This window comes from Scyliorhinus canicula, chromosome 25, assembly GCF_902713615.1.
Source record: "Scyliorhinus canicula chromosome 25, sScyCan1.1, whole genome shotgun sequence".
Classification (NCBI taxonomy): Eukaryota; Metazoa; Chordata; class Chondrichthyes; order Carcharhiniformes; family Scyliorhinidae; genus Scyliorhinus; species Scyliorhinus canicula.
Window position 1 is genome coordinate 5,353,068 of NC_052170.1, and position 14,633 is coordinate 5,367,700.

The following is a 14,633-nucleotide window of genomic DNA, read 5'->3' on the forward strand; positions in this document are numbered from 1 at the left end:
CGGTGCTATGGGCCAGGGTTTAGAGAACCCCAAAGTGTACCATGGAGTTCACCTGACCCACAGCTTTTAATAGATTGTGGTATGGGGAGCACACGGCCCACTCTACAGGTGTGGTACAGCAGAAATGGAAAAGTATTTTTTTAAAGCAAAACAATGTTTATTCTATGAACTCAAGTTAACCTTTTTAAAACATAGTGAACATCTTAGCGACCATTAATTCATATACAACCCCCAATGAATACAACACTAAGTAATAATAACTTCCCAAACAACATCCAGAAGACAAAAATAAACACCTTTTAACAGAAGGACATCAGGTTTACATTCACTACTGAGAACATTTATAATTCCGAATTCACCAAATGATCAAGAGATAGTCTTTTCATGGCAGAGAGATCAACAGTACACCTGCTCTGTCTGGCTTCAGCTCCAACACTGAAAACGAAACTAAAACACACCCTGCAGCAAACAGCCTAAAACGAAAGTAAAAAGCTGACAGACAGCCCAGCTCCACCCACACTCTTGACATCACTGATAAACACTCATTTCTTAAAGGTACATTTCTTAAACCCCCATTTCTTAAAGGTACTCTCACAATGACATTGCCCATGGCTGGTTGAAGTGTTGCAGCCTGGCACAGATGGGCCGTATCCCACTAACGCTGTAGCACGAGGGGGTTACAGCTCAAGGAATCTCCTCTACGTGTCTGCATTGTGTCAACCAGTAGACAGATCTGATGAGAACTTTCCATCCATGAATTAATTGCCTTCCATTTGAATATTTGAGAATCTCACAATACCTATCATGGTCGACCCTCACCTGTTACAGGCAGTTGGATGTTGGGTCATTATTGAATTTTATTCTCGAGTTCGCCATGATCGCCATTCTCGTCACATGATCCCGTGGGAGGTCTTGTTGCGCGGCGGGTAGCGTCCCTATCTCTGGACCAGAATCTCCGGATTTGAGTCTAACTCCAGGACTTGTTGGCCATGGAAGGAGCGTTCTCCGCGTTTCAATGGGCTGCTAATCAGCTCAGAAACCCTTCCACCAATTCCCCACTGACCCCATAAGGGAACAGTGTTTGTGAAGTTACACTAAAAAAAAAACATATGATCCCATGACCTTTGTCTCAACAGTGACACAGGAGAGGAAGATGACGATCTTTATGATTGCGTGGAAAATGAAGATGATGAAGGAGGTGAAATATATGAAGACCTGATGAGGACTGAGGTGGTGATGGCACCGGTATGAGATCCCTGCTGCCAACTTTGGCATCTCCAATTCTCTCTACTTCCATCTCTTGATGCTAAGTGGCCGGGTAGCATGATTAAGGATGGAAGACATCCTAGCTCCGACCCCGACCTAAGGTCAACTTTCTGCCCTCACAAAAAGAAAACCCTTGATGGCACTTGGCTACATTTTTGCTGCCTTCCTCTCTAACACTCAGCGAAGAGAATCGGAATGAGCACCTGCCCTCGGGCATGGGTATTAATGGCAATTTTGAGGCACTGGGGGCAAAACTGGGGTAAGTCCCCCTGTAGAAACCCAACCCTGTAGCAGTCAGGTTAAAGTAGAAACAGCAAGGTATGGGGGCTAATGGAAACTCAATTGCTACCACTCCAGCGTGACTGTTACCCCACTGACTGACCATTATATCCTGAGGTGTTCCTTGCTCCCATACCTGTGCATGAGTTTGACTTGGTGCTGTAAGGGCAGCATGGTAGTGTAGTGGTTAGCACTGTGGCTTCACAGCGCCAGGGTCCCAGGTTCGATTCCCGTCTGGGTCACCGGCTGTATGCGGAGTCTGCACGTTCTCCCCGTGTCTGCGTGGGTTTCCTCCGGGTGCTCCGGTTCCCTCCCACGGTCCAAAGATGTGCAGGTTAGGTGGATTGGCCATGGTAAATTGCCTTTAGTGTCCAAAAACGTTAGGAGGGGTTATTGGGTTAGCGGGATAGGGTGGGAGTGAGGGCTTAAGTGAGTCGGTGCAGACTCAATGTGACAATCTGGCTGGATTTCGGGCTCCGGCTAGCGTTGTGGGTTCGGGCGTTCGAATCCCACCTTCTGCACTGTATGTTCTCAGTTCTAAGTACTTTCCCCACTCTCTCAGGAGCTGTCGAGACGTTGCACTGCCACTCAAAGTGGTGCATGGGCTCCAACAGCAAAAGCTGTTTGAGCCAACCCCTGTGACAAAAAGTGGTCTCCATGCGTGATGGACCAAAAACCTCCCATCCTGCCTGCAGTCAGCCCATTGCACCATTCAGCGGTGACCCCCCCGTGAACCTCATGTCCTAAACCAAGGAGATTTGTTGGGTATTGATGGAATAGGGTGGGCAAGGGAGGGGGGGGGGGGGTGCAGGGCAGAACGAGATTGGAGAATTGAGCATCATTCGGGTGGGGGGATATTGGAGGAAAAACATGCCATTGCCTGACTAACGGGGGGGAGGGGTCTGTATTTCAGCCACAGAAAATGACCGAATTCGACAAGCGGAATTGTTGTCTTCAGGAGATCAAACAGACAGAGGAGAAGTACACAGGCACATTAGAATCTATACATCAGGTGAGATCATCGGCAGAGAGCCAATGGACACGGAACAGATTGCACCAATTTCCTCAGTGCTGCTCTTGGTGTCTTTCAGATCGCAGTTAAAAATCACATTAACCTTGGAATGATCAGAGCTCTTTACGTTTAAATATTACCATGTTGCCTTGCTCTTTTGAACGGGTTCTGTAACATTTTACATTAGTCGCTAGTGCAGCTATGAAATGTGGCCCCCGGAATACTTACAAATAACAATTACTTCCTGACTCATTCATTCCTAACTCTTGACAGATTGTTAATACAATGTAATACGTTCACAGTTGATCTCATCGAGCAAGTGCGTTGCGAATTGCTTTTGGTCAATGAGCATATTGGTGATCACTGTTTTTACAGGCATCTCCCTTTCTGTTATACAGCATTTTTTTAGACCATTGCATCGATTTCTCAATGTCCACGACCTAGAGAACATATTCCTCAACATTGAGGTAAGTCGCTCGCTGTCAACATCAATGATTCCATCTTTATTTTAGTTTGAGTGGGTGTGAATCTCTTTATCCTATTGCAAGTTGCTGCTCCTGATCCATGCCAGTGGATCGCATCTGGATTTGGCTTGACGCGATTGAAGCTCTAATCCTGACGCTGCAGGCACTGGCCCAGCATGCAATGGATTAAACACGGGGCCCTTTCTGAGGCCTGGTTCTAACCAGTCCACCCTCCATTGGGGTGAATGTCACTTCCACCTGCGGTGAAGGAAGGACCAGCCTGAACTCGGACATTGTATCGAAGAGGCATGTTTATGTCCTTTGGCGAGCAACTCAATCTCAACTGAGGGTGGTGGGGAGGAAAGAGCAAAGGCAGGGCAACATGGGAGGCAGGGATGAGGAGCATCCACAAGTGGATATCGAACAGCATTGGGAGCTTCACAGCAGATGGTGGAAACTTGGTTCTATTGTCCGTGGCTGGATTGGAGCCGTGGTGCTAAAACTGGAACAACGCTGGCTTGCCCTTTGTACCGTCGGCTGAGGGCTTCATCCACAACCTACACATATCACGAGCTTCAGGGAAATCAAAGAACAAAGAAAAGTACAGCACAGGAACAGACCCTTCGGCCCTCCAAGACTGTGCCGACCATGCTGCCCGTCTAAACTAAAATCTTCTACATTTCCTGGGTCCGTATCCCTCTATTCCCATCCTATTCATTTATTTGTCAAGATGCCCCTTAAATGTCACTATCGTCCCTGCTTCCACCACCTCCTCAGGCAGCGAGTTCCAGGCACCCACTACACTGTGTAAAAAAACTTGCCTCGCACATCACCTCCAAACCTTGCCCCTCGCACCTTAAACCTATGCCCCCTCGTAATTGACCCCTCTACCCTGGGGAAAAGCCTCTGACTATCCACTCTGTCTATGCCCCTCATAATTTTGTAGACCTCGATCAGGTCGTCCCTCAACCTCCATCGTTCCTGTGAGAACAAACCAAGTTTATTCAACTGCAGGAAGAGCTGCCTTTGTCTCCCTGACCCCTGATCCGTTTGCCTGTGCGAGTCGCCACGTGCAGCAAGTGCCCTGTAACACCATTTATTTATCGCTGTGTCTCCTCAGGAACTACTGAAGGTGCACAAAGGTCTACTAGAAGAAATCCAAATTTCCATCAAAATGAGCAACGCCCAGAACCTCTACGAAATCTTCAATAATTACAAGAAAAGGTGAGCGTGTGTGCGTGTGCATGGCGGCCTCAATGGATTGAGCCGCAGTCAAGGTTGAAAGTTCAAAGTTCATCGGGTTAAGGAGGCTCTGGCATTGAAAAAGTCTCAGTCTGGCTTTTCCTCTCCGAAGGATTTCCATTCATGCCAAATTGTGAATGATTCCCAGGTGACCAACCTGATGGCTCAGCGACACTGGTGTTGTGACAGTCTGGCTGGATTTCGGGCCCCGGCCAACGTTGTGGGATCGGGCATTCGAATCCCACCTCGGCAACCGGTGGGATTTTTAGCCATGATTTTCCGGATTTCCTCCACGGGAACTGGAGTAGGCCATTCAGCCCTTTGAGCCTGTCCCGCCATTCAGTAGATCATGGCAAAGAAAGGTTCATCTGGAAGTTTCCGTGACCCTATTTGGATGAAGCACAGGGGAGTTCCTGGCCATTTTATTTATCCCTCAAAGATGTGCAGGTTCGCTGGATTGGCTGCGCTAAATTGCCCCTTTGTGACCAGAGGTTAGATGAGGTTGCCGGGGAGTGGGCATGGGTAGGATGCTCTTTCAGAGGGTCAGTGCAGACTCGATGGGCTGAATGGCCTCCTTCTGCTCTGTACTGATTCTACGATTCTATGAATACCTAACTGCTGACTATCTGGCCCTCACTGTGATGCTGTTTGTGAGAGTTGGTCATCCGGTTGCCGGGATCTAACAATACAACAGGGACAACATTTCAGAAAGGACTTTATTAGTTACAAAACCACAAGGACATCCTGAGGCTGTGCAAGTTGATACATAAATGCGAGCCTTTCCTTTTTAAACCTGGGCAAGGAGACAGAAGATTCAAAACCGGTCAAAGGCGGCAGATCAGGAGTCCTTCCCTGCAGCGAGTTACATCAGGTCTACTAACCCACCTTTGAGTGTACCTTGTGATTGTGAGGCCAGTTCAACAAGATTAAAAAAAAATAAATTTAGAGTACCCAGTTCATTTTTTCCAATTAAGGGGCAATTTAGCATGTCCAATCCATCGAGCTTGCACATTTTCGGGCTGTGGGGGCGAAACCCACGCAGACACGGGGAGAATGTGCAAACTCCACACAGACAGTGACCCAGAGCCGGGATCGAACCTGGGGACTCGGCGCCGTGAGGCTGCAGGGCTAACCCACTGCACCACCGTGCTGCCAGTTCAACAAGATGGCGGCACGGTGGCGCAGTGGTTATCACTGCTGCCTCACAGCTCCAAGGTCCGGGGTTTAATTCCGGCCTTGGGTGACTGTCTGTGCGGAGTTTGCACGTTCTCCCCGTGTCTGTGTGGGTCTCCTCCAGGGTGCTGCGGTTTCCTCCCACAGTCCAAAGATGTGCAGGTTCAGTGGATTGGCCATGTTGAATTGCCCCTAAGGTTGAGGTTACATGTGTGGGAGATTGGGCCTAGGTCGGGTGGTCTTTCAAAGGGTGGGTGCAGACTTGATGGGTCGAATGGCCTCTTTCTGTACTGCAGGGATTCCACGAATCTATGAGTGTCGTGATGGTCCCGAACAGAATCAATTCTAAAAACACCTTGAACCAATCGAGCGCCTTCAACCCATAATTTAAATAATTTTGGCGGCTTTTGTCTCTATTTCCCACAGCGTTTTCTTTCATTCTTTCACGGGATGTGTGGGTGTTGCTGCCTGGGCCAGAGTTTGCTGCCCACAAACTGTGTGGTTTGATCGGCAATTTCAGAGGGGCAATTCCAGATTTTATTGCCTGAATTTAAGATGCTTCGAGTGCCATGGGGAGGGGGGGGGGGGGGGGGGGGGGGATTTCAACCCGTGCCTCCTGGCGCATTAGCCTGGGGCCCCCTGGATTACGGGCCTACATTGATATTACCACTAAGCCACTGCCGGTTCCTCGCAACCTAGTGATGTATGAAGAGAAATGGCCGTTAATTGACACGACCAGGGTGCGCTGGGATCGCTAACCACCTGCCTTTAATCTTTTGCGGCCCACAGGTTGTTGCTGTACGGAAGGTACTGCAGCCAGGTGGAGGCTGCCACGAAACACTTGGACAAGGTGGCCAGCCTGAGGGAAGATGTTCAGATGAAGCTGCAGGTTGGGAATCTTTTTCTCGAGTGACTCTACTGCACCCAGAAATATTTCCGCAGATGCCGCCCTTTCTGGTTCCAGTTGCTAAGTGACACACACTCTGGGGTGGCAGAATCTCCTGCGCGCTGAGCTGTGGCATTCGGCAGTGCAGGGCTGAGAGGCAGGAAATGCTGGCCAATCCCAGCAGGTCTGACAGCGCATCTGTGGAGAGAGAAGGGAGCTGACGTTTCGAGTCTGGATGACTGCTCGTCAATGCTGGAGAGAACTGCAAATAGGGTCAGATTTGTACTGTACTGGGAGGGGGGGGGGGGGGCAGTGGGGCTGGATAGAGGTCCAGCGATCGGTGGGGGTTGACAAAAATCTGGTGGACAGAAAGGCAAAGGGAACGTACATGGAGGCGATGATGGCTAAGTAGGGTGTGGACGGTGGCACATTACGAGGTCAGAATGTGTTCATGCATGAGCAGAGGTGAGCAGCTTGTCAAAGGATAATTTGGAACAGGTGGCCCTATTGGGGTGGGGTGGGGGAGGGGAGAGGGGGCAACGGCGAGGGGAAAATGGAAGGAATGAAAATGAATTGATAGGAATAAAAGTGGGGTCAAGGTGGAGGAGAGAGTTCACAGTCTAAAGTCGCTGAACACAATGTTAAGGCTGTAATGTGGTGCCTAATTGGAAGATAAAGTGCTATTCGTCCAGTTTGCGTTGGAAAGAAGAGCCATTTTGTTGAAGCTTTTTATCTTGCACGCACCAGGGCAATCACAAGGATAACAATGTCAGAGGGAACAACAACTTTACAGTGTATGGGAAGAGAATGCTGATTTGATGGCAAGTGAATTCTGATTGGTAGAGGTGTTGCAATAAGAATGCACCAGTTGATGTTGACTGACAGTTAACCGCCAAGCATTGTTCAAAATTTATCTTGACTCTGATTGATCTAGGCATTTCTCTGAGGCTGTCACTTATTTTGGTTAGCTGAAACAGGCACAATGCATGCACGCATGCCTGACAAAGGTACAGGAATAGACATAATTAACAAACATGACTATAGAAACGAAATGCACGCCATTCTGAATGAAGGGTCCAAATTCGTATACGTGGGGCCTGCCGCTCAACATGACCAGACAGCCTTGCTTGAAAGCAAACTAAACACTTGTTGGGATTGTGTAAGAGCAATGGGATACCACAGACCCCCCCCCCCCCCCCCCTCCCTCATGCTTGCTGTGTGTGTATAGGTTGCCCAAGACACACAAAAGTGATATCCACGTACACAGTGAAGGATTCTTCACATTTGCGAATACCATACAGGACAAAGGCCCTTTTTTCAGCAATTAGAATATCAGGAGCCTGTTCAGAGGATTTCCAATTTATTGAGCGCCTTTAAATTTGGAGTGTAATGTTCAATTGTTTCTGCATTCGATTATTTGAGTCTTGAAACTAATCTATACTCACCATGCTTGATTGGCTGAGTCTGCATGATGGCTCAGAGCGTAAGTAAACTAAAGCCAAGTAGCCAATCTGTAAGCACGAGCGCGGACATCTTATCATTGCAGAGGCACTTTAAGACTTTTGCAAATAAACCTGTTGCACACTTAGAGATTAGTGCATAGCTCTGAGGCTTATAAAATACGCAGCAATCTGGCAAAACACAACGGTGAACTCCTGCCAGTGCACAGCACTCAGAAGCAGTTCGAAAATTGCCCAAGCGGGACTTTGATCGAGGGTGGTCCCTTTTATTTTTAAAGCTTTTGCACCAGTACCTGCTTCCTTGAACTGGACGTTTTGATTTGTTTCATTCTGCTTTTACTCCTGGAACCCACAAACTGAAACCGGCCCGGGATAGACCACTTTCCCTGCCGCCCATGCCGACCTGCCATTCTGCCACCAAGTCAGGGCCCCATTGGTGAGACTCCCTTCTGTAAGAGAACGGATCTCCGTGATAACACTCACTTGGCCAAATAGTTCCCATCAGTCTGCCTCATACTCTTGTTCGATCGGCAAAAGCGAAGTGTTCCAGTCACTTGAGGTTGCCGAATGTAATTGGTGTTCTTTCATTTTCAGGAGTGCTCCAACAGAGCGAACAATGGGAGATTCACCCTCCGAGATCTCTTGATGGTGCCCATGCAAAGAGTCCTCAAGTATCACCTTCTGCTTCAGGTAGGCCGCCGCTGGGTGCCCAGCTAGAAATGCCGGAGGTATTTTCCATCTGAGCGTTGCTGAACATTGTGGAAACGCTGCAGACGTTGGCCGCGGAGGATTACAGTTCTGGCCTGTAGTCGGTCCCTCTCCCCGTCAGCAATTATTCGCTCTCTGTGACCCTCAAAGGGGGTTAAAAATCGGTCTTTGCCACTCGCACGAAACCGGGTCACAGCGAATTGGCGGAATCTTTTACACTAGGCCCGACTCCCATTCCAGTGAAGGCAGGGTCCACACTTGACTTTTCTCATCCAGTGTGTTGGCAGTGTTGGAGTAATTATGATCAGTGTCTCTGAGCTAGAGAGGGGAAAATCAACCATGCTTCCCACTCCTGATTCTGACTCAAAGAGGAGTGTATGTGTGGATTTTATAAGAGGCGAAGGGAATGTTCCTTGTACGTTCAGAGCTCACTCTCTCTGGGTTCATGGATCAGGAATGATCATGTGGGCTATATCCCTACTGTGCCCAGAACCCCAAGGTGAATCAATATTTTGAGGGAGGGGAGAGGAATGTATAAAAAAGAAAATTACTGGGATGTGGGCCTCTCTGTCAATTTGTTGCCCATCTCTAGTTGCCCTTGAGAAGATGATGGTGAGCAGCCTTATTGAACCGCTTTGATGCAGGTACACTCACCGTGCTGTTAGGGAGGGAGTTCCAGGAGTTTGACCCTGGCGGCACAGTGGTTAGCATCGTTGCCTCACAGCTCCAGGGACCCTGATTCAATTCCGACCTCGTGTTATGGGCCAGGGTTTTAGAGAACCCCAAAGTGTATCATGGAGTTCACCTGACCCACAGTTTTTAATAGATTGTGGTATGGGGAGCACACGGCCCACTCTACAGGTGTGGTACAGCAGAAATGGAAAAGTATTTTTTAAAGCAAAACAATGTTTATTCTATGAACTCAAGTTAACCTTTTTAAAACATACAGTGAACATCATAGCAACCGTTAATTCAAATACAACCCCCAAAGAATACAACACTAAGTAATCCTTAAGGTGTCCTTTTAACACCCATAATACTTAAAAACAAAACTTTAACAGAAGCACATCAGGTTAAAGTCACTACTGAGAGCAGTTATTAGTTTTGAATCACCAAAGGATCGATTTACGGTTTTTAGATTACAGAGAGAGAGACTCTAACATACCTTCTGGCTGTGACTGCAGCTATCGAGCTCTGAAAACGAAACTAAAACACACCCTGCAGCAAACAGCCTAAAATGAAAGTAAAAAAGCTGACAGACAACCCAGCTCCATCCACTCTCTGACATCACTGCAGTAATAAACACCCGTTTCTTAAAGGTGCTCTCACTACAGATATTTATATACACACCCATTTATAAATACCCATTTCTTAAAGGTACTCTCACATGACACTCGGGTCACTGTGAGAAGTCTGCACGTTCGCCCTTATCTGTGTGGGTTTCCTCCGGGTGCTCCGGTTTCCTGCCACAGTCTAAAGATGTGCGGGTTAGTTGGAATGGCCATGCTAAAGTTGCCCCTTAGTGCCCAAAGATATGCAGGTTAGTTGGGGCTATGGGGATGGGGTGGGATAGGGGAGTAGGGCTGGATAGTGCGCCCTTTCAGAGGATCGGTGCAGGCTCAATGGGCCGAATGGCCTCCTTCCGCACTCTCGGGATTCTATGACCCAAAGACGATGAAAGAACAGACGATGTATGTCCAAATTGGGGCAGCGATTGCAATTTGGAGGAGGCACATTGACAATCAAATGTTCACGAATTATGTCCTCATGTCTCACTAATGTGTTGCTGCAGGAATTAGTTAAACATACCACTGACGATAAAGAAAAGGACAACTTACGATCAGCTTTGGATTCCATGAGGGTGAGTGAAAGTTGCCTCCCAGCTTTATATCTGATATGTCGATAATTAATAACAAAGAATTAATTGTACATTCATCTTCATTCACTCCCTCTTCTTTAGGATTTAGCCCAATGTGTAAATGAAGTGAAAAGGGATAGCGAAACTCTCAAACAGATCACAAGCTTCCAGTTATCAATAGAGAACTTGGTAAGTCAGTAAAGATGGATGAAGTGTCTCAACGGTGATCATCCGGTTGTTGGATAAAGTTTAATAGCGAGAGAGTTAGGGGGTACATTCACCGTTCACACAGTTTCAGCAAAGAGGCACGCTGGTTTAGCACACTGGGCTAAATCGCTGGCTTTGAAAGCAGGCCAAGGCAGGCCAGCAGCACGGTTCGATTCCCGTACCAGCCTCCCCGAACATGTGGCGACTAGGGGCTTTTCACAGTAACTTCATTTGAAGGATCCTTGTGACAATAAGTCATTTTCATTTTCAGTCGATGTGCCGGAGCAGGTTACATGAGGCACGTTCCTATTGCGCTGGATCAACGCTGGGGTTGAAGGATGGCCAGAGTACCCACGTAATCAATCTGTGGTATAAGAACAGAGCAGCGGGGAGTGGATAGCTCTTTCAAAAGCCCAAACATGGTGGGCCAATGGCCTCTTTCATTGCTGGACAATTCTATATTATGGCTTCTCTGATGGACTTAGGGTCCCCCCCCCCCCCCCCCCCCCCCCCAACCAAACAAGATTTTGAGTCAGGCAGCAAGGCCGATGGCCATCTCCAATATCTTGCAGCAGTTGAAATCATCAGCATCTCATCAGAGGCTATCAGAGGAAATCCACACAGCCACCCTAATCTCGTGGAACAGCCCAGCATGCAATTCCGATCGTCGGCCTCTGACAAGGTCAGGAGGCCACGGTGTAGCGGAGCTGTGTCCTCACTTGAGAAATTACCTTTCAGCTAAAGGGGACATCAGTCTCTCATCCAGTGTTAACCATTTTGTTACCTCCTAGAACCAGTCGCTGGCTAGTTACGGGCGGCCCAAGATAGATGGTGAACTACGCTTAACGACTGTCGACAAGCGTTCCAAACAGGATAGGTAAGTGGACATCCTTCTCTGCAGCTATAGAATATTCTAGGTTATTTCGCACACCTCAAAAGTCGCCCACTCTATACAGATCATTGGCTTGACCATGCAGCCTGTCAGGAGCAACGCAGCCAGTTAGACCACTGAGAACATGTTGGTCATCATTTAGCTCTGGCATGATGGGTCAACAGCCTCCCACCAGCTCCACAGATAACCAACATTTTCCTTCCCCTTCATACTGATGTGAAATTGTGTATGTGTGGATGACCCTTAACTGCCCTTTGAAATGGTCCAGCAAATCACACAGTTCAAGGGCAATTAGGGATGGGCACAAAATGCCGGTGAAAACCACATCCCACGAAAATCTATAAATAGATAAAAACATCTCAGAATTCTTCACAGAGGGTACAGGGATAAAATGCTGCCTAACCAAAAACAAGGTCAAAGAGGTGGGTTTTGAAAGGATCGAGACAGAGGAGCAGGGGTAAACCTTTCAGCATCTTGAGCCTCCTGCACCATTCAATTAGATCATCGCTGAACTTTTACCTCAGCTTCACTTTCCCACACCATCCTCAGCACGGCAACATAATGGTTAGCAAATTGCTTCACTGCTCCAGGGTCCCAGGTTCAATTCCCGGCTGGGTCACTGTCTGTGCGGAGTCTGCACGTTCTCCCCGTGTGTGTGTGTGGGTTTCCTCCAGGTGCTCCGGTTTCCTCCCACAGTCCAAAGATGTGCAGGTTAGGTGGATTGGCCGTGATAAATTGCCCTTAATGTCCAAAATTGCCCTTAGTGTTGGGTGGGGTTACTGGGTTATGGGAATAGGGTGGAGGTGTTAACCTTGGGTAGGGTGCTCTTTGCAAGAGCCAGTGCAGACTCGATGGGCCGAATGGCCTCCTTCTGCACTGTAAATTCTATGAAATAATCCCTCGATTCCCATAGTGCCCGCAAGTACGGTGACACAGTGGTCAGCACTGCTGCCCCACAGCACCAGGGACCAGGGCCCGATTCCGGCCTCGGGTGACTGTGTGTGTGGAGTCTGCACGTTCTCCCCACGTCTGCACGTTCTCCCTGTGTCTGCGTGGGTTTCCTCCGGGTGCTCCGGTTTCCTCCCACTGTCCAAAGATGTGCAGGTTAGGTGGATTGGTAGAATGTCTTCCATTTCTTTTACTAGCACGGGAGACCTCCTATAAATTTAGATGCCATCTAGCTGAGGAGCCTAGGGTGACCAAAGGGGCTTGGGACATGATTGCACAGTGTTATGTTACTGGACTAGAAATCTAGAGGCCCAGATGGATGATCCGGAGACGTGAGCTTAACTCCCACCAAAGCACTTGGAGAATTAAAATTCAGTTGATCAAATACGTTTGTAATCAAGAAACTAGTCGATAGAAACGGTGATCATGAAATCAAGGATTGTTGTAAAAGCCCATCTGGTTCACTAATGCCCTTTATGGAAGGAAATCTGCCGTCCTTACCCGGTCTGGTCGACATGTGACTCCAGATCCACAGAAATCAGGTTGACTGCCCTCTGAGAAGGCCTGTGAGGATGGGCGTTACTTTGAAAAATATTTCTGGGGAATATTGTGTTATTTTATAAAGATGACTGTGTGTGTTTGTCTGTGTGAGCGAGTGCGTGTAAATTATTTGGTTAAACTGGGGAAAGGTTAATGGAGACAACTTGCCTGGGAGAGTTGAGACATAAAAGAGGTAGAGGTGCATTTGTAATGAAGCTATGGATTTATAAGTAATAAATAGAATTTAGAAATTTGAATTGGGAGTCAGATAGGGACTTGGCCTTTCGGTTTTTAAGTTTCCAAGAGAATTAAAAGGCTTTCACAGCTTTCAACGGTCTCATAAGTTATCAAGGGAAGGTTACTAAATTTAATTTGAGGCGAGAGGGGAGGCAATAGGAAAAAACATGAAAGGTTTTTATATTTTGGAAAGCTAAGTTCAAAGAGGTGCGGAGGACAATGGAATTGAAGATGAAAGGGGAAAAGGATACTTACAGAAAGAGGTTGAGCTGAGTTGTATTGGCTGTGTGGGGCCGACCTACTGGGAATAACTCTATGCTGAGAGAATGCGTGAAGTTCAAATCCACCATGTAGTCGGGCCAGAAGAGCCTTTGTTGCAGAAAGCAATCTTGTGTTTGAATATTCTTGAACTTCCACAGCAGAGTGAAAGCGAGTGAGAAGCCGTGCCATATAACTGCACTAATGGGAGAGCAGTTTTGCTGGATTTACAGGATTTTTCGAGTTAAAAGGAAGCACTGCCAATTTACTTGTGGATTCTGACCAAGCATTTATTTATGAGGGCTATCAATTGATTGTCAAATTGTAATAAATTAAGGCAGCATGTGACACAGTGGTTAGCACTGCTGCCTCACGGCGCTGAGGACCCGGGTTCGAATCCCGGCCCAGAGTCACTGTGTGTGTGGAATTTGCACATTCTCCCCTTGTCTGCATGTGTTTCACCCCCACAACCCAAAGATGTGCAGGGTAGGTGGATTGGCCACGTTAAATTGCCCCTTAATTGGTAAAAAATAAGAATTGGGTACTCTAAATTTATTTTTAAAATGTTTAAATTGTAATAAATTAATACGAGTTAAAACTAATTGTGCACCGAGAGTTGTTGCTTCTAAAATCTTGGCTGTCCAGCCACTAATGATGCTGTATTGTTTTGTAAACAGATATGTATTCCTATTCGATAAAGCTGTTATTATCTGCAAACGCAAAGGAGAGAGCTATGAAATGAGGGAAGTAATCGACCTGCAGTATTACCAGATAAAGGATGACACATCGGGAAGCAGAGAATCCAAAAAGGTACAAGTGTGGCATGTAAATTCTCAGAAAGCCGTGCTCTTTCCTGTTCACTGACCTTCCAGTGTAACCCTGGACCAGCGCCAGTATTGCACCCATCTTGCGGTGTTGGGTAACCAGGGTGGTACTTGTGATACGGCAGAAAGCCAATTGGTGAAGGGTGGAACTATGGACCCAATCATTGTACGCTTTTTTAGAAGTATTTATTTACAGACTTGCACATTACAAGCATATACCTCCTAACCCAGCATCCGCAGTTTCAAACTGTGCCTACTTATGGGGGCACAAGTGAATCTTCAGTTAATGCCCATTAGATTCTGCACAAGTAACACACATTATAAGAAGTGAGTGGTAATAAGAGATGGAAAGATTCTCTTGAGGGATGTGTAGGTTAGA

General features: G+C 47.4%; 1 protein-coding gene across 2 annotated transcripts in view; it reads left to right on the top strand.

Moving 5' to 3' along the window:
• Positions 1-14,633, top strand: part of LOC119957156 (proto-oncogene vav-like) — a 111,054-nt gene that overhangs the window by 65,547 nt on the left and 30,874 nt on the right. For both annotated transcript variants that reach the window (XM_038784927.1, XM_038784926.1), the window contains exons 5-14: positions 1,137-1,245; positions 2,459-2,557; positions 2,956-3,024; positions 4,142-4,245; positions 6,226-6,325; positions 8,377-8,472; positions 10,283-10,351; positions 10,451-10,537; positions 11,347-11,432; positions 14,108-14,240. In XM_038784927.1, the coding sequence (XP_038640855.1) occupies positions 1,137-1,245; positions 2,459-2,557; positions 2,956-3,024; positions 4,142-4,245; positions 6,226-6,325; positions 8,377-8,472; positions 10,283-10,351; positions 10,451-10,537; positions 11,347-11,432; positions 14,108-14,240 (952 nt within the window). The remainder of the gene's footprint in view (positions 1-1,136; positions 1,246-2,458; positions 2,558-2,955; positions 3,025-4,141; positions 4,246-6,225; positions 6,326-8,376; positions 8,473-10,282; positions 10,352-10,450; positions 10,538-11,346; positions 11,433-14,107; positions 14,241-14,633) is intronic.